Raw genomic sequence first — 27404 nt, forward strand, 5'->3', positions numbered from 1 at the left:
AGCTTACTATTCACATCCCTGTTTCACTAATCAGAACTATTCAAGGATTTAACATCAGTAAGAATGAAGACAAGTGCAGTCAATGTGATTACACCCAGATTATTTTACCTCAGAAGTCCCTCCTATTTGCCTAAGATTAATATATACATTGTGAAAGCAGGGACACTGATTTGAGAATACCAAGGTTACTTGGATTTTTGCCTACCATTAGCAATGAGATGCATGTCATCACTTAAAGATTTTGTCCCCAAAAGATCAGAATTGTGAGATCCATGACTGTAAAAGTGTATATACAGGGATTGAGAAAATGAGAAAAGGGAAATTAAGGAGAACTTAGACAAAGGAACTCAAATGACATTTATCTGCCTCATGTGTTTGCTTATGGTCCTAAACAAGTTTGAAATTTGAGAATACTTTACTTAAACCCCATTATTTCTATACAATTAAGGTTTTAAATAATTTAATAATGTATCTAAAACAAACACCATTTTTTAAAATGATACTTCGTTTGTCTATTCCAACAAGAGGGGAAATGAATAGATGTGATAGATGCTTGAACCTATTATGATTTTAAATATCTGGGCAGGGTAATAATATTAACCATATATAGTTAAAGTCACAGGGTTTTCCATCATCTTCTAAACAATTCACTTTAAATTCCTATTAGCTCAATTTAAAAACTAAACAGCCACTTAGTGTGAGTTCCTGCATCAGGTGAAGATTCTATTTTACTAATTGTACCCACTGCTATATAAAGAAGCAGAAAGCACTGCTACTAAATATAGAAACACTTTTATAGCATACTGTAATGTTATCTAATGATTGACGACAGACTGTAAAAAATAAGTTATCCTGGGTATTTAAAATGTCAGGGAAGCAATGAAAAAAATCAGAGTCTACAGAACAGATTATGTCAATGATTAATGAGGCTCTTGAATTCACCAGAAAGTATTTGTGAAGACCAAAGATATCCTAAAAGTAAAAGGATTACAAGAAGAAAGGAATATGTCCTAGTGCAGATGTCACTCACTATAGTATTAAGAAAACCGGTAATTAAAGCAATAGAAGTAGACAGCAGTTTTATTATTTTTATTGTACTGAAATGTCTGTTCTCATTCTTGAACAATATTTTTCTACGTGCAAAAGAATACATAAAATGGAGGAACTAATCACCTATTCTGATATGAATTGCCCTAGAATATTAAACGAAGTGGGACTATATTCAGACAAAACCTAATTTCATCTTCAAGGTCCATATCATTAAATCAGGTTATAAGTAAGACCACAAAACTTGAGGAAAATAAACTCCAAAGATGAGTTCCAATCTGGACACTGATTATATAAAATTTGGTGCCTTCATGCACCCTATTAGAAAAAGCAAAATAGGAAAAGCAAAATCGCTTATGTATAAAAATAGACTACAAACTCTTAAACTCATTTATGCTTGTTAAATTAGTTGAGTTTTGAATTTTTTTAATTGGGGCTATACCCAAGTAGAAATAAAAATTCCCTGTGGACTTATGATCTATTTTAGTATAATTTTACTCAACAATTTTTAGAAATGTTTTCTTTTGATATAATTTAACTTAGAGGAAATTTGCAGTAATAGCACCAAAAACTCCCATATTCTTTTAACAAGAATCACCAATGTGTTTAAAATATACCTCATTTGCTTCATTCTTTCTCTTCCTCTCTCTCCCTCTCTCTCCCTCACCATTTGAGAGTAAGTAGTAGATATGCCCTTTACCCCTCAATACTTCAGCGTACACGTGCTAAGAACAACGATGCTCCCTTAAATAACCACAGTACAATGATAAAGATGAGGAAATTTCATATCGGTACCATTATTTAATCCATATTCAAATTTTACTTTTTATCCCAATAATATTCTCTATAGCTGCTTTTTTTTCCTAGTCCAGGATTTAAGACAGGATCATCCACTGTATTTGTCTGTCTTGTGTCTTTAGCTTTCCTTCCTCTAGAATAGTTCCTTAGTCTTTGTTTTTCAAACAGTATTTCTAGGGTACCTACCCTTCTAGGCTCTCTGCCCTCTTGGTGTCGTTACAAAGGGTTAAACATGGCACCTAATCACCAGGTACCCACAGTCAGGTTAAAGAAAAAGACATGTAAACAATTCGGAAGCACATGATGAAATGTGCTATAATAAAAGTATAAGCTGGATTCTTTCAATTTTTATCAGTTCAAAATACTTCGTCTCTGCATCTTTTTTTTGTATGGTAATAGGAAAATACTTCTATACGAGAGTCATCATTGGCAAAAGTTATTGATAAAATATCTTCAAATTCAAGGAGTTGGCCAAAGTAAGAAATAGGAATGGTTCTTTTAAATGGAAGATGCGTGTATCGCTTCTTGGCCTTTGCCTAAAATCAAGTGTAAATGAAACGTGTTACAATTACCATTTATTCAGAAACAGAAAATTTTGACATAGTAACAAGCACAGCTTTTCTTTTCTGTAGTTGAAAAAGCTAAATTCAAATCCAACCTCAATCATTTTTTAGCTTAGTGATCTTGAGTAACTCACTTGCAACAGGGGCCTTAATTATTTCATCTGTAAAGTGGAATAATAATGGTTAACTATAGAATTTAACAAGGTACAAAATAATATATGTGAAAATTTTTTATAATAGTAAAGCACTGTGTGATTTATATACATGTATATGTATACGTATATGAGTATATACTCGTGTGTCTATAGGTGTATTTACGTACATAGGTATGTATATATATGAGTTTATATTGAATATAGAGAAAGAGAATAAGAGAAGGCTTAAGGATGCATTTGATATGTGGACTTCTTTTAATGACAGGGTACTCCCTCTCACCACATAAAAGAGTTTTGAATCCCAAATTTCTCAATCTATTTGGGAGTGATGTACCCACTTCTCTTGGGATGGCTGTCTTCCATTGGCCACACACAGGCAGCCTTCCATTCTGTCCACTAGGTACAGAAGTTCTATTCCTCAGGTGATGTGACCTTCCATGAGGTTCAAGACAGTGCCCGGGGAGCAGAGATTATGTCTGCCTTCCTGGCAAATCTCTAGAACCAGCTCAGGCCTGGTCCATAGAGAGTCACAATAGGACCTTGTCCAGCCCAAAATACTATGACAGCATTACTGCTTCCTTCTTGAGGCAATTGCTACTAAGACATCAGTGGGGAAACCAGAACTTTAATCAACTTCCTCCATATTAGGGTAAATGATGTGTTTTTGAAAAGCTCATTCTTGGAGTTGTGAATCTAGAAATACCATTGAAACAACATAAGCACTATAATCCTGTAGAAATCCTATTGGGATTGCTTAAATGAATTAAAAAATGATTATCATTAACATATTAATTATTTAAGCTCTTGCCACTGTCTATTACATTCCATTATATCACATTTCTTCATAATACATACCACTAGGAAGTTACCTTTTTTTTTGAATAATTGTTTCATTTGTCAAGTAGAGGTTTATTTGTCAAGGTTACCAGATGGGATGGGGTTTGGGGAATGAATGAAAAGGGGAAGGGATTAAGAAGTACAAATTGGTAGTTATAAAATAATCATGGGAAAGTAGGGTATAGCATAAGGAATATAGTTAATGATACTGTAATAACTATGTATGATGTCAGATGGATACTAGATTTGTCGGGGAAGTTATCATTTTTTGTTATTTGTGGGTTTTTTGTGTCTGCCACCCATTTTCTGTCTGTCTTCCTCCCTGCTGATCCCTACAATAGTAGCTGAAAAAGTAGATAATAAATATTGATATTGATGGAACAAAGTTCTTGAACAGTGTTTCTTTCATAAGGCAAACATTCTCTATATTATTATATATACACATCTCTGGATTAACAAACCTTTCCTGTAGTTAATACACCAATAAAATTTAGCCTAGCTAAAACCTTAGTGATGATTTAGAACCTGTAAACTGAAGAAGTTTGATAGATTTGCAACTAGTTAGAGTCTCTTGATTACCAAATTTGCCATCTACAAAACTAAGCTTAAATATGGCAGGAAAGCAAAAAGTAATGACAAATTAAGAGAAGTGAATGTTTAGCTGCTTGGCAGATCTGCATTGTTCCTTTTTATTATTATATAGGATTGAGAATCAGAATAATAAAAAAGGGTATGAAAAAACCAAAAAAGAGGTAAATGAAAAACAGTCTGAAATACTTACTAGAAGTGAATGAAGAGATGAAAGAGGCGTCATACTACTCTAGCAAGTACACGGAATCAGGAGAAATAGAAAGAAATATAGAAAAATGATGGCAATCTGGGGTACTTTCAGTCAAAATTTTTCCGGGCACTAATCACTCAGTGGAGTAACTTAGGAGAATCAGGATCATCTGTCACTGTTTTTGCCTGTTCTCTGGCTGAAATCCCTCTTCACCTCTCCTTTGTGAAGACCCTACAATGACTCTGCTTTATGAAAACTCACAGACAAGTATAAACTTCCCTTTCCCACAGCAGCTACAAACTCACTCTGTTGCCTACTTTATTCCCCCCCACCCCAGGCTACATTTGTCCTCTGGTGATTAATAGGATTTCTGGTTCTAGTAGTAGTGGAGAGAAAAATGCTACTAAAGCCAGCATTGTACTAAACTACCTATGACCCACTATTTCTGACAGTGGTTGAAAAACAATCAACTACATGTCTGTGTCAAGTTAATGACAAAAGACAAAGAAAAGAAGGGACCAACCCGAAACTAGATATGCCCTCTTAGACAGAGACAGGAAGAAATCAGAAAAAAAAAAAAAACATATCATAAATGTATGGTATAGATGGTGGCCGTCTAAGTCAGCAGTCCTCAGCATCGAGGAGATTTGGTAAAGACATAAAGAGAGGGGGAAAAAAAAAAAAAAACATGAATAGAACAGAGCATCTAGCAGGAGGCATTAGGCCTGAGTCAGAAGACAAAAGGACAGTGAATGGAAGCAGGGCCCAGTTCCTATTTAGGGTTCAGAAGCAGAACTAAAAGTCCTGAAAAGAAATGGAATAAGGGAAAAGAACTGAGTGGTGTACTAGGCAGCAACCCACTCTCAGAAATAAAACAGAAACAGAAACCCTGATTCTAGAACCTTAGGTAGCAGTGAAGTGTAATTTGGTACCAAATCCCCTTAGAATTAAACTAGAGCTTCTTAAGCATCCTTGCCCAAGAGCAGGGACAGCCTTAAAATTAAGGTGTCAAGTCATGGTTGCGCATCAATTACTGGAGAGCTTATTTTTAAAAATACAAAGTCAAACTTCCCATCCTAGATATGATAAATCAGAATATCTGGGTATAGTGTCTACAGGCCTCCTTTTTTTTTTTTTTTTAATATCTCCAGATTATCCGACTACACAATCACTAGTGGAATCCACTGTTCTAGAGTCTAGAGGAGACATAATTATTTCTGGGATTAAGATTTAAATCAATAATGCAAAATATACCTCTCTAGGAGGGCAAAAGCATAAATTCATCGATGTTAAAATAAAAATTGATATTTTCAGAGTTGGCTTTTCTTCTTTTTTTGTGCTTGCCTAGCTCTGGACAAGGGTCAGTCCTGACCAGTATGTATGAGTCAGGAAGTACTTTAGCATCCTTTCTTATGAAAATCGTATCTGTTTTGTTTTTTCCTCAAATGACTCTTCTATGCGCCTCAATCGTTTCTTTTCATATCTGTCACCAACACTCCCCTAACTTCGTATGAAATTCTCCCCCATACCACCACTTCTGTGGTGCTCCACAACTGGTGTTTCTGACTCCCCTTGTCTACACGAGAAGTGAAGTTCAATCCTTCATATCACCACCATTCTTTATTACCCACAATCTACCCCACCCCACGTCTGGACAATGACAGTGGTGGACAATATTGTACGAGTTGCCCATAAAGGTTAAAATAAAATTCATTTATATCACAGGGGAAAATTCTGACTAGTATTTCCAAGTCTACATCTTCTTTCTTCACACAGGAAAATTACCAATTCTCATCTGAAAGTTAAAACCAGACATGGTGGGGGGAAAAATAGCATGATAAGCCAGGAATTGGAAGTTTGTTTACTCAGTCATACAACATTTGAAATGGATCTCATTTCATTTTAACTATCTACTATTAAAGATAACAGAAATATAAAAAGAGAACTCCAAATATCTATAAAAGTTATCAACAATACGTAATTGTCCATAGCTCACTACATAGAAAATAAAACATATGGGACTCTTTCACATGGGGCTCATGAAAACTAATCAAAAGATATTAATATTTTTGTTTTGCAAAATAGGCTGACAGTGAGATAATAAAAGGAATGTACCACATATAAAAAGCCTTACTTTGAATAATATTTTTACTGTGACTCATAGAATTCTACTCATCAAATTAATTTAGATAAACTGTGATAGAAATATCAAAAACACTTAAAATTGAAGATCTGAACTCAAGGCTAGTAAGAATGACAACTCATCTGGTGTAGAACATAGGATTTTTTTTAATTTAACTCAAATCTTACTGAAAATTTTTATTAATTTTTCAGACTACATAAACAGCACATTATTAAAATGTACTGTTGAGTCAAAATTAGAGTTATACAGCAAAAAACACGAAAACAGAGACATAACAAAATGGACCAAAAAAAAATTAGACCCACATGTAAGAAATGATTTAATGAGTAACAGTTATCAAATAAGAGGGAAAAAGTAAGAGGAAGTAGGGAAGTGGTATGATCCTTTGAGCTAAAGACTCAAACAAAGTACAGACAAAAATTAGCATTTAAATTAAAAAAGCAAATGTGCCAAATCACTATGAGTTTACTCCATGAGATGGCAACAAAAATGAGCTATGAGTTTGACATATGAAACGATGTGGGCCCACAATCATTTCTCTCACATAGTAAGGAAAGAATAAACTTATTTCTAACTCAGAGGAAAAAAACAAAAATAATGATACTCCTTTGTAAGAGAAGCAGTTGAAGGACCAATAATTAATGCAGTATACTCTTACATCAAAGCCTCAGTCCTCCTGCTTTCCCCACAACCTAATGGTATGACCCTATATAAACAGCTTGACCTATCTGTGCTTCCATTTCTTCTGTTCTAAGTCAGACATAATTTTTCCCCATTAGGAATTTTGCAGATATTAAATGGAAGTGATACTATCTCCTGAGAAAAGAGCAATAGAAGATTTTTTTTAAGAGGCTTGAGAAACCTGCTTATGACAATGAACTGAGTAATAAGTTTTAGTTAAGTGAGTTAACTCACTGACCATTGATAGTGTCGAAAGGAATTAAACTACAGCAAGCTGGGGACGAACTGAGCATAAGGATATTAACAAAGACTGCTTGTGGCATCTTATACTTTAAACATCTTCAACAAATAGGATTACAAGTCATATCATTTAGAAATTACATCCAAATTCCTAAAAGCGTTCATTTCCACTGTATAATGCTGGCTAACTCCATTCCGGGAACTTATTTTTTAGCAGATCAAAGAAAAAGATTCTACTTACCAGTACCATGGATCATTTATGCTAAAAATCTGGCGAAGAATTTTTTAAGCACCTAAATTAAGTCATAAAATCTTGGGAAAGTACTCAGAATGACTAACAGGAGAACGAAATTCTTACAGTTTGCATGTGTTGAAACTGTAAGGAGATAGTAGGTGCTATTTTTGTTTATTAAAATATCTATTAGAATGATTAAAATCCAAAAACTGTTAATAACAATTTTTGGAGAGGATAAAGAGTCTGGCACTCTGGAAGACACTTTGGTAGTTTCTTTCAAAGCTAAACAAAGTCCCATAATTTCTCTCTTAGGTATTTACTTCACTGGCTTAACACCTTATGCAAGTGAATTTTTTAGCAGATTTGTTCATAATTGCCAAAAACAGAAGCAACCAAGATGTCCTTCAACAGGTGACTGCATAAGTAAACTGTGGTACACGCATATGACGAAATACTATTCAGAGAAAAAGAGGAATGAGCTCTCAAGCCACACAAAAACATCTATTAACCTTAAATGAACACTGCTAAGCAAAGGAAGCCACTGTGAAAATGCTACATACTGTGTGATTCCATTTATATGACATTCTGGAAATGGAGAAACTATAGAGTTTCTTTAGAACTTTAGATCAGAACTTTCCTGGGATTTGATGTGGGGAGAGGGGTGGTGCTGCATAAGAGAAGCACAGGGGACTTTTTTACGGTGGTAAAAGTATCACACATGAAGCATGATGGTAGATACATGACACTGCATTTATCAATACCCATAGAATTGTACAACACAAACAGTAAACCATAATGTATGCACATTTAAAATATATATAAATATATATGTATTACAAATGTATGAAAAAAACCTCATTGAAGGTGGTAGACTAGAAAGATGCTGATCTACATAACCTTGGAAATGAGGCTGCCAAACGCTATACATTAACTCCATACTCCAAAACTGCACATAAACACTGTACTCTAGTTGAGAAAATTGTTTCCCATGGGAGTCTGTGTTAACAATTCTGAAATAACTATACATTACATTGGAATTGAATAATTACGTAGATGGATGGCTAAAGGGAGCCAAGTTTCTCGCTGCTGGAGTAAGAGGTTATACACAAGCATGGGGAAAAAATTAGAATATCCAGCCATATGGTAATGTATTAGAGTTGGACACATCAGTACAAACTCACATTTAGTATAATATAGATACAAGATGGACACAGAAAAATATTTACAGATAGGCATATAGACACATGTTAGTACACATATACATATTTCCTTGCTCTGTCAGCTGAGAGAGCCTAGAAGTAACAACATCATAGTAACAAGATACTGGTTTCTAACACCATACTCTAGCAAAAGAAACCAGGACCCTTTGGAGAAATGACTGAGAGTAGGCCTGGGGCGGAAAACATGCAAAATGAGTCTGGAGCATCTTACAGTACTAGAAAGTAAAGAAATACTCAAACACCCAACCAGGCACTGTGTGTACACAGATACGCACGCACCCCCCACCTCCCACACACACACGATGATGGTCATATGTCAAAGTACAGAGGAGACAACTGAAAGAGCTGACCAGTACTCTTCAGAACTGTCAAGATTATCAAAAACAAGAAAACCATGAGAAACTCTCTCAGTCAAGAGGAGTCTAATGGAGACATGACAACTAAATCTAATGTGGTATGTTGAGTGGGATCCTGGAACAGAAAAAGAACGGGGAGAAATTAAGGATATCTGAATAAAGCATGGAATTTGCTGAATAATAATGTATCGCTTTTGGTTCATTAATTGGAACCAAAAGTACCACGTTAATGTAAAGATGTCATTAATAGAGGAAATGAGTGTGAAATATATGAGAACTTTCTGTATATATGAGAACTTTCTGTGAAATATATGAGAACTTTTCTACAAATCTAAAACTATATTAAAATTAAAAGTTTACCTTAAAAATACTTAAAGGGAAAATAAAAGTGAAACTCTATCTACATGAAAAATTCAGAAAAAGAGGACAATAGACAGTCTGATGAATGGAATGTGAGAAGTTGCCCTCCCACTCAGAGAAGAGGTGCTGGACAGAGAGTTGCTAGTGATGGGGAAACAATGCATGAGAGGTAAACTAAGAAGACGAAAAAAACAAAACAAAAAAAGGAACAAAAATGACTGTCATGTTTTTCCAGTAAGGAGAGAGGCTAAAGCAATGTGGAGAAATTTAACAGGAATAATGAGAAAAGGCCTATAATAGATTTCGGAGGGGGGGGGGGGAATGGTTCTAAGAGAAAACGAGTATCTATGGGAGAAAAGAAAGTACCATATTTCTGCTCAGTATATCTCGTATCTTCTAAAACTGATCTGCATAATTTAAGCATCAGTTTTTATTAAAGTGTTTGCTGTGTACATACTGGAGGCGGTGTTCATACTCAGTGGTCTTATTCCTTTTCAAGCTTACCTATTACACCTAATCATTTTGGGAAAAGTATGCAGGCAGAGAGCAAAACGCAGAAGTTCTCTCCAATTTACACAGAGGTCTCTTTGAGGAATTGTTAAATGAGATACTGCAACAATATTCCTAAACTTATTCATTGAAAAAAAATCAGTGGCATCAGAAATACAGCTTTTTGCAAGCTTTGTGCCAGACGCATAATGTCTAACATCCATGTATTAAATTAGGCCTCCTACATACCAAGATAGGTTTGAAATCTTGCAGCCAACAGAACTGGTATAGTATGTACTACACACAAGTAAGAAACCATGTTTGTGTCATGACGGCAAACACCATCACCCCTAATTTGCATTGTCAACACCTGAAATCTAAAGAAAAACATCCTGGTTCTAAACTGAAAATGATCTTAATTATAATGAAACTGTGCTCTCCTCAATACTAAATGAGAAAATAGCCTTAAACATTTTTGATACTACTGATCACATACAAGCAAATAGCCCAAGTACATTTTGAAATAGTAATAAACTGAGTAAACTGCAATATCATGACAATCCTCATAATTCAGAGAACTAGGAACACTGGTGCAATTAGCATTAGAGGGGTGATGTAATGTCAATCTCAGTCCAACGAACAACTCTGGAAGGCAGCATGAATCAGTGGAAAGAACACGGGATTTGGAATCAGACTGATGTGGGTTTAAATCCTGCTTTTATGGCGTATAATCATTGACAAAGGAACTTAATTTAATGGCTCTCAGTATTAGTTTCCTCACCTGAAAAAGTGAGCAGTTTTGACCTCTCAGGTCTAATGAAAATATTTTGCGAATATTCAATAAGAGCAAATACTTATGTAACATTTGTTATGTATCAGGCTGTCCTGAGTACCGTATATAAATTTATTTAATCTTCTGAACAACTTTTGGAGGTATGTAATTTTATTATCCCCATATTACAAATGAGAAATATGAAGGATGAGAAATATGACAGATTAAGTAAGTCATTCCAGTTCACATAGCTAGTAAGTAGAGGAGCTGTTTTCAACCCAAGTAGTCTGGCTCAGTTTTGCTCTAAAGCATTATGTTACAAAACCATTATTAAATCAGTTAACTCCAAATATCTTAACTCCTATTCATCTCATTGAAATACTGACACTATTTACTTTTAATGAAAGAGAAAACGGATCAGTTAACAAGTTGCAGTGACAAAAACTATATTGGCAGAGTTTATTTATTGCTTAATTCGTGTGTAAAAGTGGTAAATAGTTATTGCAACAACTAGTTTTCCAAGTTGCTAAATATGTTAAACATACTCCAATTCACTAAACAATTATATGATTAAAAGTTATTCTGAAAAAACCCCCAAGGTAACCTTAGTCCTAGTAAGTAAGGCTGACTAATTCTTCAGTTTTATGGCCAATAAAAAGGCTGCTTAATGCACATTCCAAATCACAATACAACCAAAAAGTACATGCAAGTCAATATGTAAGCAACAAATTATTACTTGTAAAAAACAAACAACAGAGGCCGGCCCGGTGGCTCAGGCGGTTAGAGCTCCATGCTCCTGACTCTGAAGACTGCCAGTTCAATTCCCACATGGGCCAGTGGGCTCTCAACCACAAGGTTGCCAGTTCAATTCCTCGAGTCCCGCAAGGGATGGTGGGCTCTGCCCCCTGCAACTAAGACTGAACACGGCACCTTGAGCTGAGCTGCTGCTGAGCTCCCGAATGGCTCAGTTGGTTGGAGCGTGTCCTCTCAACCACAAGGTTGCCAGTTTGATTCCTCGCAAGGGATATGGTGGGCTGCGCCCCCTGCAACTAGCAACGGCAACTGGACCTGGAGCTGAGCTGCGCCCTCCACTAGTAAGACTGAAAGGACAACAACTTGACTTGGAAAAAAGTCCTGGAAGTACACACTGTTCCCCAATAAAGTCCTGTCCCCCTTCCCCAATAAAATTTTTAAAATTTTTAAAAACAAACAAACAAACAACAAAAATTCCATACCAGCTAATGATTCTGGAATCTGTGGCACTTTATGGAGAACTCGGGTTTCACAGTGTTTCAGGGTCCCTGATACTAGGAAAACATTGTGAGGTATAAGACCCAAAGGTCATCTCCTTCCTCCGCCTTCCTAGCATCTTCCGAACAAACAATCCCGTGACAACATTCCTCTCATTCTGACTTTAAGTGTGCTAAGCTTTTGGAAACAATAAAGCCTCATCTAACAGAAGACCTTTAAAACAGAAAAAAAACTTTAATGAATATTCTTTCACGTCCTTTCTGATTCTTATGAGACAAAATGCACTTAACAAAAGCAGTATAAAACCATACTTTGTTAATACTTAGTAAATAACCAATGCCTGTTAAAACAGCAAACCTTAGTTTGCCATAATTATTCAGTAAATGAATTACCTAGAGTGCTCATTTCTATTTGATTTCTGTCCTACTGTGGGATGACTTTTTCCTATATTGTCTGCTCTATCTTATAGCTCTTGATGCTCTACACTGAAACATCCACAACCCCTTTAATAGCATTAAATACTATTTAATAGTATTAAACCTGAAGTAGTCATACCCCTTGTTTGTTTTAAACTGTGTTATGGCAAAGGGAGCTGTGCATTTTACCATCCTTCTCCCTTAACTCTCCCTACTCATTCTCTGTCTCTGTGCCCCCGGTATCACCTAAATCCATGCCACAGGACCAGATGGCAACACGTCAGCAACAAACATGGTATAAACCCTTTCATGCTTCATTGTACCACTCAACTGTTAAAAGTCCAAAGAAAATACTCAATGCCATAGCTCACACGCATATAAATGCATTTTTACAACTTAATTGGAGCTAAAAATGGGCTTTGTAGATTATCACTGAAAAAGGTTTACATTTTTCAGACAACTAAAATTAGAAGATCATTTTGGTATGCAAAAGACATGCATACCAAATAAAGCCATAAATTTAACACTAAAAGTCTCCAGCAGGGAGGGCATGGTTCACAACTCTTTCTTTGCACGGCCTCGGTCCAGAGTTGAAGAGCCTCTTTAGAGCACTATACTGCATCACCACATGGTACTGTCCCACCAGAGCGCCGAAATGAGGCTAATAAATGACAAGGAGCAGTCTGTACTTAATATCGCTAATTTGTAAGTGATGAGACAGAAATAGCAACGACCGGTTTCTAAGCCAACAAAAGAGAAATAAATGGCAAAAACGTTAGCTGTCTGGAAATCTTTCCCATGAGTAGTGGGGCATGAGCCACTCTAATGTGCATGCGTTTCCAGGAAGTCCTAGGGAAGCTTGGACAGAACAAATGCACAACAGAGGCGTCACTGTTTTTCTGCAACAAGCTCTCTCTCTCTCTGTCTCTCTGTCTCTCTGTCTCTCTGTCTCTCTCTCTCTCTCTCTCTCTCTCTCTCTCTCTCTCTCTCTCTCTCTCTCTCTCTTCTCTCTCTCTCCCCAGGTTCCTCTTTTTATTCATACCAATTGCTAACTCAAACTTCAACCTGAAGAGCCAGGAAATAATCAAACTATCTACAGTTTTCACTGAATCAATAGAGATAGTCATTTTGAAAGGAGTAAATAAAATTTGTTACTTTGATCATATTTTCTAACTTATGACTTTAAATATTTTTTGTAATAAGTGAAGTATCAATAACATACAAGTGAGTGAACAAACACATGTCTAGTCTCTACCACAACCTTTGGTTAGGAATTGGTTAATAATTGGTTAGGAAAATGAGAAAAATACGTATTCCCCAATCCCAACCCACCAACGTTCTAACCACACTCCCCACAGGTGATTAATATAAAGCATAGAGTTGGAAAATTGCCCTCTGCCTTCTACAGAGAAGGTTCCCAGGCATGAAAACTTCTCTTAACCTGGATGAAACTATTTCTCCATGCCAAACCCCCACACTCAGGAAAAGGCTTCCTTTTCTGTATGGTGTTTTCCTGTCTAGTGAGTTAATCAATTCTTGAATTCTCATAAATGATCGTACAGGAGAATTTAAAAAATATTTTTTTAAAAAAAGATGAAACCTAAGCAAGCCAAGATGAATCATAGTTCAGTGACATATTAAAAACAAAGCTTTCATTGAATATGACCAGTAAAGCTGTTATCTTTGTCCACAGAGAGTCTATATTTCAAGAGTCATGGAAGGACATTACTCAAAAGAGAAGAGCTACCTCTTAGGCACGTAATCACATGTTGGATCCAAGCCAGGATCTGGTCAACAGGTGACAGGCATTTAGTTTTATTCTTCAGAAATTTAAATTTTACAAGGTTGTGCTTTTTAGCAAGTTGGGAACAACCCATTATTACTTAGAGGGGGGAAAAAAACCTCAGATCTAATTATCTCTTTTCTAGAAAAATGTAATATTTATAGAAATCCAAACACTGTTGTACAGTCACCTTCTAAATTATAAGCACCTACCTTAAAACTCCTCATTCCCTAATGTCATCAGGTAGCACACCCCTGCTGCTCTTTCCACTCACTATGTCATCCATCTGTAGCTCATGGCAAATTCTTTAGGGCAACTAAGCTGGGCTGGGACACTGTGTCACCTGGTGGTTCCCATGTTAAATTGTCTGACCTAGAGTTTCTTTGTGAGAATTGTGCACACTTGTGTGCAAGTCATGGCTCAGATGCCATTAGCACTCATTGATTCGCAAGGTGGGGAGCATAAGGAAAGGAGATATGAGGGCAGGGAAACATTTAGAAATTGGGTAAGAGCAACTTTTCAAAACACTAAATATCCCTCTGCCCAAATTCTGATACATCCCTCTAAGTAGGACATCATCTCAACTACCCACCCCCTAAAAATCACAACGTGTCAAGAGAAATTGATGTTACTGATGAGAGAGTCCTTGAAAATACAAAATCAGAAAACTGTAAATAGCTCTTGGGTAATGCCCATTTCCATCCCCCTTTATTCTCACCCTTCATCTTCTCCAGAATAAGGTTCACTTGGGTAGTACAAGATTGAGGTAAGTAAATCTTTGGTCTTCCTTTTCACGGTTCATTACTGTCTTGTACGCTATTATGGACAAACCACTTATATCTACATGCCTCCCTTCACAAAAGTTCCATGTTCTTAGTACAAAATTTTGTGTTTTCAAAAGTTACGTAGGATAAAAGTACAGTCACGGAGAGCTGGAGTCCCAGCTTGAGTGTAAAAGTCTCAAAAATCCAGCAGACTCATGGGTTGAGGTCACCTGGAGTCTGTAGAAGGGACTCAGATATCTGCAGGCAAAGTATTTACTCTAAAGGGAAAGAGAGTCAGGCAAACAAGCTTGCCCCAGTTTCCATCATCTGATTCCAAGATGTGATTCTGAGTTCTGTACTGAATTCAGTCACTCAGATTTGTTGTTCCCCATCACCACTCTCCACCACTCTTTAGATTTCCATCTGAGTCATAAAAAAAGGAGGATTCCAAAAAAATAAAAATAAATAAAAATATTTAAAGAGGTATTTTTCAGTAAAAAAAAAAAAAAAAAACACCTCTGTAGGGCATTAGGGCAAAATATATTCCTGCTTTGGTATCTACTTTGCATATAATACAGCATAGCTCTCACACACCAGGAATATCAGATAGTAAGGTAGAAAGATAGTATGGCTCATTATGGGACAAGTGTTAGCTGCTTGATTCAGTGCAGTTTACAACAGCACCCCTTAGTCATTTGAAGAGCATCCAGAAACAGCCCCCATGTCATAAATACTAGTATCTTCAAGGTGGACACACATACCACTACACGCAGGGCACAAAGACCTCAGCAGATGACCTACTTGATCACCTCTGAGTTCACTATAAGTATATACTCATATGATCCACCCTTCAGCCCCAAACAGGGCCTCCCAGAAATAATAGAGTAATAATAATAGCAATAATAGAGTATAGGCTTAGATAGGACAGAAAGATCCCCAATTTCAGCCAAGGTTCAGAGTCAGAGAAATATGGATTATAGGAGGCTAATACTACTAATATGTGACTATTTAGAAAAGTTTCCCTGGAATGTGTCTTTACTGCAATGCTTTTCAATCGCCAGGTAAACATCATGCACGTAACTTCCACTTAAACATCTTAGGAGTGTTGAAATTAAATCACTTCAAGACAAGGTCTCAATTTGACATAGCCTCCAAACTTCTCTTTAGTAGAAAATAAGACATTTACACCTTTATTTTTCCTCATTCATTCTCTCTTAATCATATAAATATATAGTTAATATACCGAGTATATTAGCAGTACACTGAAGAATTCCTGAGACGTCTTCAATTTCCTCTTTGTTGGAATGGTCTGCATAGGAGCATCTGTTAGAGATATTGTGGAAATTCTTTTCTGCATCCCTATAACTAAGAAGAAAACAAAATTAGCATATGGAGACATTTTTAAAGCATCTGTGAATGCACTCATATACATACGCACAAGCACACGTAGTCTATGCTCTTAGCGTAATCACATTTTAAAATAACCGAAACTTAGAGACATAATTTCTGTCATAACCCACCATTAACATCAGCGTTAGCAGTGTGGACCTGGAACTGGAGACAATCATTAATAAGAAAGCTATGTTTGGAGAAAAAAAAATGAGGAAAACCAGAAAATATATCAGCTTTATGTAACCAATGTTTCCTTATCTGTGTGTGTTTCATAGCTGCTGGTAATCTGTTTCTATAAAGAAATTGCCTGAAAAAGAATAATTAGCAGTACTAATTTGGTGTGTTGGCACTAACTATGTTGAAAGTAAATACATCTTAACCTCTATCACAGTCAAGAAGGTAGCAGCATGGTACATAGATAACAAGTAAACAAATAAATTGGAGTCTGACAGAATGTGAATCATGGTTTACCATTTTCTGTTTGTATTAACATATAATTAATATAGAATCTTATATTAGTTTGGGGTGTACAACATAGTTATTCAACATTAATACACCTAATGAAGTGAGCACCATGCTACGTCAAGTAACCATCTGTCATCGTACAAGGTTGTTTTGATATTATTAACTATATTCCCTATACTGTACCTTCCATCCCAGTGACTTATTTTATAACCAAAAATTTGTACCTCTTACTCCACTTCACTTCTTTTGTCATTTTCTACCTGTGAGAATTTGGGTAAGTAACCTAGTACCTGTTAGTCTAACAGATAGTCTTCTCTTATGGAGATGTCTCCTAGAGTTTTGTGAGGACTAAGGTACAAAATACCTGTGTAATTAGATGTTGAGTGGTACTTTTCCAGTTGCCTCTGAATTAGAGCTAAGACACTAAAGCTGAAAACAAGAGGAGCTAAATGCTCCCACATTCCAAAAGAGGAGACAAGAAGCCCACATGCCTCCTTCATAACTTGAGTGATTAAATGGCCACTGCCACCGTCACCCAACCACCAGATTACAGAAGCAAAGGAACAGAAAAAATTCAAAAGGAAATCCTCAGAAGTTAGTAATTGGGCTAGGAAGAGAGTGTTTTTCCCCTCCCCTACGAGCAAAGGAGAGAAGAGGTATATTCCCTGTGGAAGCCCAGTTAGTGAGAAAGCGGTCCACCCCGATAAGAGTTTGCAGTTTGGGCGTCTCATTCCTCAGTGAACATGCGCTGAGGAAATTCTGGATCATCCCTCTGTGCCTGACTGAATAGAGACAGAAGGTTCCAGAGAGGGTTATAATAGGGAAAAGAAATAGAGCCTAGTTGAGAGCAGCCTACAGCTCCACCATTTGACAAGGCAAAAAAAAAAAAGAAAAAATGAGTTTCCCCTGGATTAGGGAGATGCCACTACAGAGAGGCAAGTCTGAGCTGTCCCATCACATGATTTTCCCAATCTAGAGACTGCAGCCAAGGGCAGGAATCTCCTAGCAAGACCGTCCTCAGCTCCAGGGCATGGGGCATCTGAAGCAAAGCGGAGTCCATACATGCACCTCACTGAGGGCATTACAGCCAGGAAAGGACTATTACAACCACCAATGAATTTAAAAAGCCTCCTGCCATTTTTCCATTTCATTCTTGCCTGACACAACACCTCAGAAGAGAAAGGGACGTAGAAAGGAGTGCATTGGGACTGAAGAGTGAAAAACCACATCATATCCTTTCTACACTGCATTCCAAGTTCTTCAGGACAAGCCTGACCCTAGCAAAGAGGGATATGACAGTGAGATTGGCTAAGAGATTGAAAATCTCTATTGGTCTGTAGTGGACTTTATACTCCCTGAAAGAACTTGGAAAACAGACCAATCTGCTCAAGCTAATATCAAAGGGAACACATGACACCATGTCTGAAGTGATTGGAGAGAAAAAATGAAAGGGTTTTATGTTTGTACACCTCCCTGAGATTAGCCTCCAATAAACCAGTTAGGCAAAATGCTTACTACAGTTTCTAGAATGCAGGATTCACTCAATAAAAGATGGAACTGGGAGCACAGGCATTAAACAAATAAAGTGCCATTTGTATTTGTTTAAACCAAACTCTGCCATTTTCATCAGAGTAACCTTAAACAAAATATTTTCTCTCACAGCCTCAATTTACTTATCTGTACAATGATTCTATGAACTAGATGGTTAAGATGAAATAGATGGTTAGGATGAAATGAAATAACCGGCGTAAAGTGAGCAGTATGTTGCCTCAAACATAGGGAGCAATCCAGAGATATTAGCTTTCATCTAACTTCTTGTTTTTATTCAATAAGATAGTTATTCTTCTTCAATATATAAAAAAAGAAGCTAGATTGTGTTTTAGAGAACACAAGTTACAGCCACAAAAACTGACCATAGAAGCATAAGTAATATTATTGAAGTGTGTTTCCCAGAATAATCAGGATTCACCCACTCCTAATTTCACTTCTAATAGTCTATTGAAATTATTCGAGCTTAATTCCTATTCAATTGTCAAAAGAAAAAGAGAACAGAAGGTTGGCTGTATAACACAAACATAGGGCCCACAGTGATAATTGGAGTAACAGAATTTAATTTTAGATGACTATAGGAAATGATGTCCCAGGCTAATATGAGGTTGGCAGCAGTCCTACCCATGGTAATAGCATAATGATATTTATTCTGGAAAGAAGCATAAGAAGAATGACATGATTCTGAATGCGTACTTCTTTAATTTTTAGTGATTAAAATACATAATGAATGAACATTATATCACAGAAAGGTTGATTATCATGTGTGTTCCAATCTTAGTTTTAAAGAAATCTCTGCTTCGTCTTCACTGCCATGGTAATCCTTTTTTTTGTGGGGGGGGAGGGGAACTATAGACAAGTAGGAGTAAGGTAGTATAAATATGAGTGAGAGCAGTTGGGTTAGGCACTCAGAAGGCAGAATTTAGGTTCAAAAAATCTAAACTCTGTAAGAAGAAAGGTATAGCTGCCACACGATTTGAGCATGTTTAGCTCCTGATGCTAAACAACTGATTTCAAACTTTTAAAGGAGGACAGAGAAAGGATACAGCAGGGGGATAAAGGGAACGACAATCAACAAAAATAGAGGTGCAAAGGAGTCAGGTATTCAATGAAGGTATTGGTTCCCTTTGTGGACCAGGCACTGTACTAACTACGTTATATGATATGACTTAACACATTATTATCATTAATATTTCCTTTAAACTTCACCCCCACCCTGCAATTATTCGCATTTTAACAATGAGAACACTGAGGCTGAGAGGTTACATAATCTGATCAAGATCATTCAAAGGCAGAATCCAATTTTAAGTTTAGTAACTTTGGCATGTCTACTTCGAAAGCACATTGTCTCAGTCGCTGCTTTATATCACAGAGCAAAGATGCACAGAGAAAGGGGAGGGTACAAGATAACGGCAAGAATGACATCAGAAACAAAAGTCAACATAAAAGGGGTTTTCCTCAATCCTAAATTCCTTTAAACCCCTAAGGGGAAGGCTGCCTGTCTTCTACTTTCCTTTTTGCTTCTCACTGTTCTTTCCACCCCACATGCCCAAAGACCTATTCTATTCCCTAGAAGCTTGAATTAAAGTGGCACAAAGATGTACACTCAATGACACCTTTTCTCATTTTCGGTTAAGGGAAGAAGACTGTGCTACACAAACAAGAAGCTATCTAAGTGAACATTCCTGTGCAGAGTTCATATAATGATCAAAACCGACCACAAAAGTCAATCTGACACACAGTGGCAGAACATTAAGCATAAATGGAAAACTATGCAGATAAATCAGTATAATTTAGCTATAAAGAAAAGGGTCCTGGATACTACAACTATAATTTTAGAACTTTAATGGATCCTGGCTGGAGATTATTTCAACCCTTCATTTTACACCCCTTTCCAAGCCTAATTTACTTTCTTATCCACTATACACATACCTCTGTGCACATACTCCTACAGTACAATTTATTCATTTCTTCACATCACTCCACCTATCCCCCCAAAACTGTTAGTCCCTCTTATGTACCAAGCACTTACAAAGGTACAGGAATATAAAAGTAAATAAAATAAATAACTAAATAATAAAATAAGCAAGATAATATAAGCTAATGATAAGCACTATGAAAAGCAATAATAAAACATAGTAAAACAAAAAAATATTGGAGTTAGAGACAGGTAGGGATGGAGGGCTACTTTAGATCGGGTGGTCAAGGAAGGCCCTCCTGAAGATATCACATTTAAACAGATATCTAAATGTATAAAAGACACTTAAATGTATAAAAAGAATGATCTGCACAAACATCTGGGGACAGAGCATTCCAGGAAAATGGAACACTACATGCAAAAGCCTTGAAGTTGAGCAAGCGTGTATAGTTGAGAAACCAACAGATGGCTGGAGTGGCTAGAGTGGAGTGAAATAGGGAGAGTGCAAGGGAGTGAAATCAGAAAAGTTAACAAGAGGACAGATCACAGGAAGAGTTCAGACTTTATTCTTTCACAGTAAGTCAATATATGGTTCAAAGTAGGGATTTCAAACCATGATCCCTGGACCAGCAGCATCAACATAATCTGGGAACTTAGAAATGCCAATTCTTGAGTCCCTCCCGGACATACCTGATCAGAAACTCTGGGGGTAGGACCCAGCAATCTCAGTTTTAATAAGCCTGACAGGTGATTCTGATGGACATTAACACTTGAGAACCACTGGTTTAAACTAAGGAAGTGTCATGATCTAATTTTTTAATCACATTGCTGCAGTGAAAATATGTTAAGGGAGAGGAGTAGAAGCCAGAAAACTAGATGGGAAGGAATCTCTAGGTGAGGGACGATGGTGACAGTGGAGATGAAGAGAAAATTTATCACATTGCATGAATAAATTATTTTAGCACTCATTTTCCCAACTTGAGTGGTGTCTATGAATAAATAAATGAACAAGTGAATGGATAAGTTAAGGACTAGAACAAACGTTTAAAGATAAAGTTGCTGAGCTACAGAAAGGCTATCTTACTCCCTAACAAGAGACTCCATGGGCTATTCCCTCCCAATCCTCCATCTGCATGATCCTTTGAACAGCTGCTCCCTGCATTCAAGTCTAGGTCTTGGAGACTAAAAATGCCTCCAAGAATTTCTAAGGGCTACCGCTGTATGAATTCATCAAGAAGCAGAATCATACAATCCTGGAACTCTGATAAATAAAGTAGATCCAAGGGCAGAGTTTTAAAGGAGCGGAAAGGGAGGATGGAAAGGTGAGTGGTTAAAGGCCGAATTAACAAATTTAAAAGAACAAAACGTTAAAAGAGAAGGGCTAGCTTTTACTCTCTGCTATCTGTCGGCATTCATCATCCCAACCCACTGGCACCTAAAAAATAAATTACCTCAAGACACGCCTTAGGCAAAGCCCAATTTCAGGGATTAGGAAAAGCATCTTTCCCACCCTAACCGCCCCTGAAATATGTACACCCCTGAAATAATACTTGCCAGGCAGTGCATATTCTCAAGAGCCTGAAATTCCTTTAACTGTAAGGAATGCATTTCTTTTCAGAGATAAAAAGCCTTTAATTGAATTTTCTTAAGAGAAACAACATATAGGTATGAATATATGTTAATCCAAATATTAGTGATAATAGATGCTCTCCTTTTTCGTTATTAAAAAGAGAAACAGAAAGCAGAAAGGAGTCTAAAAGGCAAAAGAGGGAGCTGGACATAGAAGCCATGACTGAAGGAAAAGGGAAAACAAAGTCAAGAAAAGCAAATACTCTGCCAACTCATCCTTTTTGTCTTCATCAGCATGAATACAAATAAAGGCAGTAAGCAAAGGTACTTCAAGTCCTCAGCAGACAGCCAGCACCCAAGTGAAAATATGCTAATACATCTATTTGGAACCAGTCGGACATCAAGACACACATTCTGTTTTCATTATACTGGGTTCTGCTCCAAACAGAACTAGAAAAGACCATTTAGGCAATGACCAAAGAACCACCACAGGCTGTGTCTACAAAGATGAACAGAAGAGGAGAGTTGAGGCAGTAATTTAGATAAAAGAGAACTCCATCTTACGAATGGAAAAAAATTGCTGATTATGGCAATATAGTTTAGTTATCTATTTTGATCACATTTGTAAGATTTCCACTTCAATTTACCGTGAAGACATAGTTTAGTTCACAAATGAGACCATTTTATCACTCATTATTTGATTACAGAACAGACAGGGCATTCATAACTCCAGAAAACGATCTGCATTTCATTACTGATATTGTTATAAAAATATTTGTAATAATGATGATGACGAACTGAAGTGCAAATATGTAGTACTTACTACATACCAGGAACTGGTCTAAGTATATTGACTAATTTAATCCAAACACCATACTTGGAAAGCGGCGTATCAAATGAGAGTGATTGTTTTATTTTAGAATGTGTGGGGAGAGATTAATTTGACATTCCTTATCTCCGTTAGGATAAACCATTTAAAATCTCTAATGGCCTAAAACTAAAAGCCATCTCATGAGTTTAAATAATATGTTTTTCCTAGTACTGCACTCTTGAGGATTGATGTGACAAATTTTTGAAGCAATTCCCTTTGAAATGACAATTAACATAACCATTAAGTACTTCAAGTGTATGGCATTGTTCTAGGTACTCAGATTATTTTTCCACTAAATTCTTTTCCCTATGTTTTGTAAAAAAAAAAAAAATCACACAACATCCTAATAGATAAAAATGTATTCTTGATCCCCACAGAAATGACTGCTAGCCATAGATGTTAAATGATTCCCAAAAGTATTTCAAGAGGTACCAGGGTTTGAATTTTGACTCTTCAAAAATTCTTAAAATCCTACAAAGATAAATCACTGTAGCTCATAAAAAACATTAACAAGGTGAATTAAAATTATATATTGCCTCTAATGTCAATGAATTTAATTTAAATAGCTAGATTGCATCAGAAAGTGAATTTAGGATTTTGTTTTTGCCAATTGCTTTCTGCCATAGCCAATCAAAGGTATGCCTTACGCTCATGGAGCTTTCTGCTTACAAAACACTTTCATTGAAATTATCTCTTTTAATCATGACGTCTAATCCTTCATTTAGTTATCATCCTCCTCCTTTACAAAAGAGAGAAAGTTACTTAAAAGTTCTGTGCTGGTGAGTCCTTGAATTCCTTTATTTTTACCTCAAGTTTTACTTTACACCATTTCACAACGATGTCAAAAAATGAGGAATTGAAAAGGAAAACTATGTGGCATGTAACTCTAGCTAAAATAATACTTCTCACTGAACTATACAAAGCTTGTGATTTTTGATTAAACTTTACTGAAGGATGCTAAAATCCCATTTAAAGCCTCTTAGTTGGTACTATTAAATCTTACCACATTACTAAGGCAAAATTATGAGATTCAATGGATGAGAATGAGTGTAAGAACACAAGAATAAGAAAAAAGAGAAAGAAGGAAGAAAGAGACAGAGAGAGAGAGAGACAGAGAGAGAGAGAGAGAGAGAGAGAGAGAGAAGGAAGGAAGGAAGGAGAGAGAGAGAGAGAGAGAGAGAGAGAGAGAGAGAGAGAGAGAGAGAGAGAAAGAGAGAGAGAAAGAAAGAAAGAAAGAAAGAAAGAAGGAAGGAAGGAAGGAAGGAAGGAAGGAAGGAAGGAAGGAAGGAAGGAAGGAAGGAAGGAAGGAAGGAAGGAAGAAAGGAAAGAAAGAAAGAAAGAAAGAAAGAAAGAAAGAAAGAAAGAAAGAAAGAAAGAAAGAAAGAAAGAAAGAAAGAAAGAAAGAAAGAAAAAAAAGAAGAAAGAAAAAGCAATACCAGAAGGGAATTTCATTTAAAAGGATTAAACACAAATGAACCAAAGGTAGTCACTCCAAGGACACCTTAAAGCCCCCCACTCCACACTAAGAGCATAGCCCCTATGAAATAACGTTGACCTGGGTGGCAGAAAAACCACAGGCTCAACAGCTATGTTTGAGTAATTATCTTTAATTTGCCCCCAGTAATGACCAAAATCCATTTTTACTTACCCAATAACTTGATGCTCATAATACTGCAATGTCCTCTTGAGAGTTTGCTGAATCGTCTGAGGCTACGGGATAATAACAATAATAAAAATAAATTATCAGCAAATTAGTGCCATTCCCATTCTGAGCATCATAGGCAGATATGTAGCTTCTGATCTCATAAGAATTTTCACTTTATAATATTAACCCATTATGCATTTTACCATGTATTTTCCCCACAGGAACTAATATGAGGCATTCAGCAATTACCCCAAATTTCCCAATTTCAAATATGATAGCATTTCCTAGCCATATTTTTCCGAGTTCTTTTGTACCAGCTATTAAGTTCAATAAAACACTCACTGGCTGCCTATAACTAGCCTAGGCCTTGGGGGCAATGGGGAGAGCGTATGCAGAAGAAATACAGGTCATGCCCGCAGCTAGCCTGACTTCCACAATGATACAAGAGATTTCAAGCAAGGGTTCTAGAGCCTCCAAGAGGTGCCACAAGTGCTCTGGGCTAGAAATGGGTGGGGACTGAAGCAAATAACTAAACAGCTTATAACCGAATTTTATAATCTTCTCCTCGCTGTGGCAACAGAAGGTAAAGTTTCTTTATCCCAGATCAAGAAATCATTCTTAGACTTATTTAGGCAATAGAGCCTAACCTTGGAGTTTACAGACCTAGGGAGCCACGAAAGTGACACCAAGATCCCAGAACAGATTGTATTAACAAATTATGATAAAAACCAAACTCTCAGTGGCAGGAGTGCGAATTTTTAAAATAAGAAAAAGTTGTAGTCAATCAAGCAGAAACAAGCTATCAAAAGCTTATCAAAATACTGACCCATGATAGCCATGGATGAATTGTAGGGGACCATAACGACTGTGACACAGACAGACCCTTCAAGATGTGAGGCAGCGGGGTAGTTTGGTGACCTAGCGGGCTGCCACTAATCCCACTACAGTAAGAACCTAGACAAGTGTAAAAGGGTAATCTGCAGAAAGGACCTAGCACAGTGCGGTTCTAAGAAGCAGTTAAGAAAGATCAGTTTATCTCGCATCCTTAATCTTTCAGAGTGGCTGTCGTAAAAATATTTGACTTTTTCACAGAGGTTGTTGTCAAGGTTCACCTGGACCCCTTCCATGTTCACCTCTATATGAAAATATCCAGGATAGATGCAACAATCTCCCTACCCAACACTTCTAAGTTTCAACAGCCTCCTTGGTGGGAAATCGTTGTTTTAAAGCGAGGGGAAAGTGAACTTCAATTACATCGAGAGCATGCACTGAGATCTTCTCTACACTATCATGTAGGAGAACCGTTACCCTGAGCAAATCTAAGGCCTCAGACACATGCTTCCCGTTAGCTAAGCCAATTCAGGAACTAATTTTAGGACGAATTGGTCTCCAAGTGTTCAAAGAAAGATGTCCAGGGCAATTTCTTTCAACAACTGTTTTTCATTTATGCCAGGTTAAAAAGATGAATGTGAGGCCTCCAACAGGCACAGATGTTCCTACACCTCAGTATAAAATCAAAGCAGAGTAAATAGAATGTATTAATATCTAGGAAAGAAAAGTCTTTCCTGAACCAAAAAGCAACGGAGCTGTTGAGAAATCTGAAGAGGATGAAACAAACGCAGCAATCCTAGAGCACATGAAAAGTGTGCTTTAAAAACCCAACCCAGGGCCACCCTAAACCAAGTCCTTATGAGTCACCGGCTCAGTACCCAAGGGATCTGGGCCTTTTGCACTGGTTTGGCAGTTTCTGAGCTAAGATAACTTTCTCTTTGGCAACACACCCGAAAAGCAGTGACTATCCACAGGGGGATTATCTTTCCAATAACCTCTGCTCACATAACATGGAACAGAAAGCAGAAACTAGAGTGCTCAGGGCCAGTGAAGACCAGAATGACCTCATTTGTACAAAAGGACATTTTTTTTCCTGTCTTAGGAATTTCCCAGTCATTAAAAAGCACATGTTTGTGAAAGGAGTTAAGCCTTTTCAAGAGCTGACTTTTTTCTGTTGTGAAACAATTATGTTTACTCCCCAGGAGGAGTTAAATTTATAGTTTCCAAATACATTAAAATAAAAATGTTCTCTGGGCACAGTCAACAAAGCTTCAACTTGACAAAGCATTTATATATGTTCTGTTGCTTGCCAAAGCCAGTGGGCACACTCCGATGGTCTAAACTACAAGCACAGAAGCTGACTGCAGAGGATCCCGATTTTCAGCAGGCCAAGGCTGACTGCAACACAGACCTGACTCCTCAGAATGTCTTAGCTCAGTGGATTCACTGGATCTTCTTCAGAGTTTGCCTGATTGCTCACCCCATGGCTTTATCAGTGAGAGACATCGTCACATAATCTCAGGGTCTCTCTGACCTAAATAAAAAAGCACAAATTTAAGACCCACAGGTAGGCCACAACCTTCTGTAGGGCTGACCTCTGCCTTGATGGCCAGAGGGTCCATTTATTAAGTGTCCACCCACGTATGCCAGTGATGCAAGTCAGTGTACTACACGTATTAGTGGGAATAGCAAGGGCTATTAAGACATGCACACTTTCTCGCCTCTGCCTTAGGAATACATCTCCATACCTGTGCCCTACTCAACAGTTCCATCCAACCTTCTGCAGGTCAAGATCCCATCCCTCTCATTCCTTTAAGAAGGAGTTGAGAAAGATGATTTAGAAAAGAGGTAAAACTGAGTTTAAAATCCAGCTCTGTGACTCACTAGATGACCCTGTGTAATTTACTTAAGCTCTCGAAATTAAGATTTTCTATGTATGCATTATTTGTATGGGAATTATTGAAACGAAGCAGGGTCTCTTGTGCACAGCAGTTACATAATATATGACAGTTGTGACCATGGTCAGCTGGAAAGCATGGTTCCTGCCTTCAATAGTCTCATAATCAAGTGGAAGAGCACAAGGTTAGGTTAGAACATCCACCCCACAAGTGTAATGTCTCAAGATACGCATCACCTAAAAATTCAGTAGACCCACCACTACTGCTAGCAATGAGAAAATGGTGCTGATTCCAGTAGACAGAGGGAAAAATAGGAATCCGGAAGCAAATTTATGAATATTTCCAATGAAATCTTCAGACCAGTCTCAAAGTTAAG

At 37.1% G+C, this 27404-nt stretch overlaps 1 protein-coding gene across 1 annotated transcript in view; it reads right to left on the minus strand.

Moving 5' to 3' along the window:
- The window catches only part of GUCY1A2 (guanylate cyclase 1 soluble subunit alpha 2), a 284653-nt gene that overhangs the window by 230942 nt on the left and 26307 nt on the right, over nucleotides 1–27404 (minus strand). The window contains exons 2-3 of the mRNA XM_081065007.1: nucleotides 24303–24364; nucleotides 16135–16256 (exon numbers count right to left, since the gene is read on the minus strand). Of these exons, the coding sequence (XP_080921133.1) occupies nucleotides 16135–16256; nucleotides 24303–24364 (184 nt within the window). The remainder of the gene's footprint in view (nucleotides 1–16134; nucleotides 16257–24302; nucleotides 24365–27404) is intronic.

The sequence above is a fragment of the Rhinolophus hipposideros genome (genome assembly GCF_964194185.1).
Source record: "Rhinolophus hipposideros genome assembly, chromosome: 10".
Taxonomy (NCBI): domain Eukaryota; kingdom Metazoa; phylum Chordata; class Mammalia; order Chiroptera; family Rhinolophidae; genus Rhinolophus; species Rhinolophus hipposideros.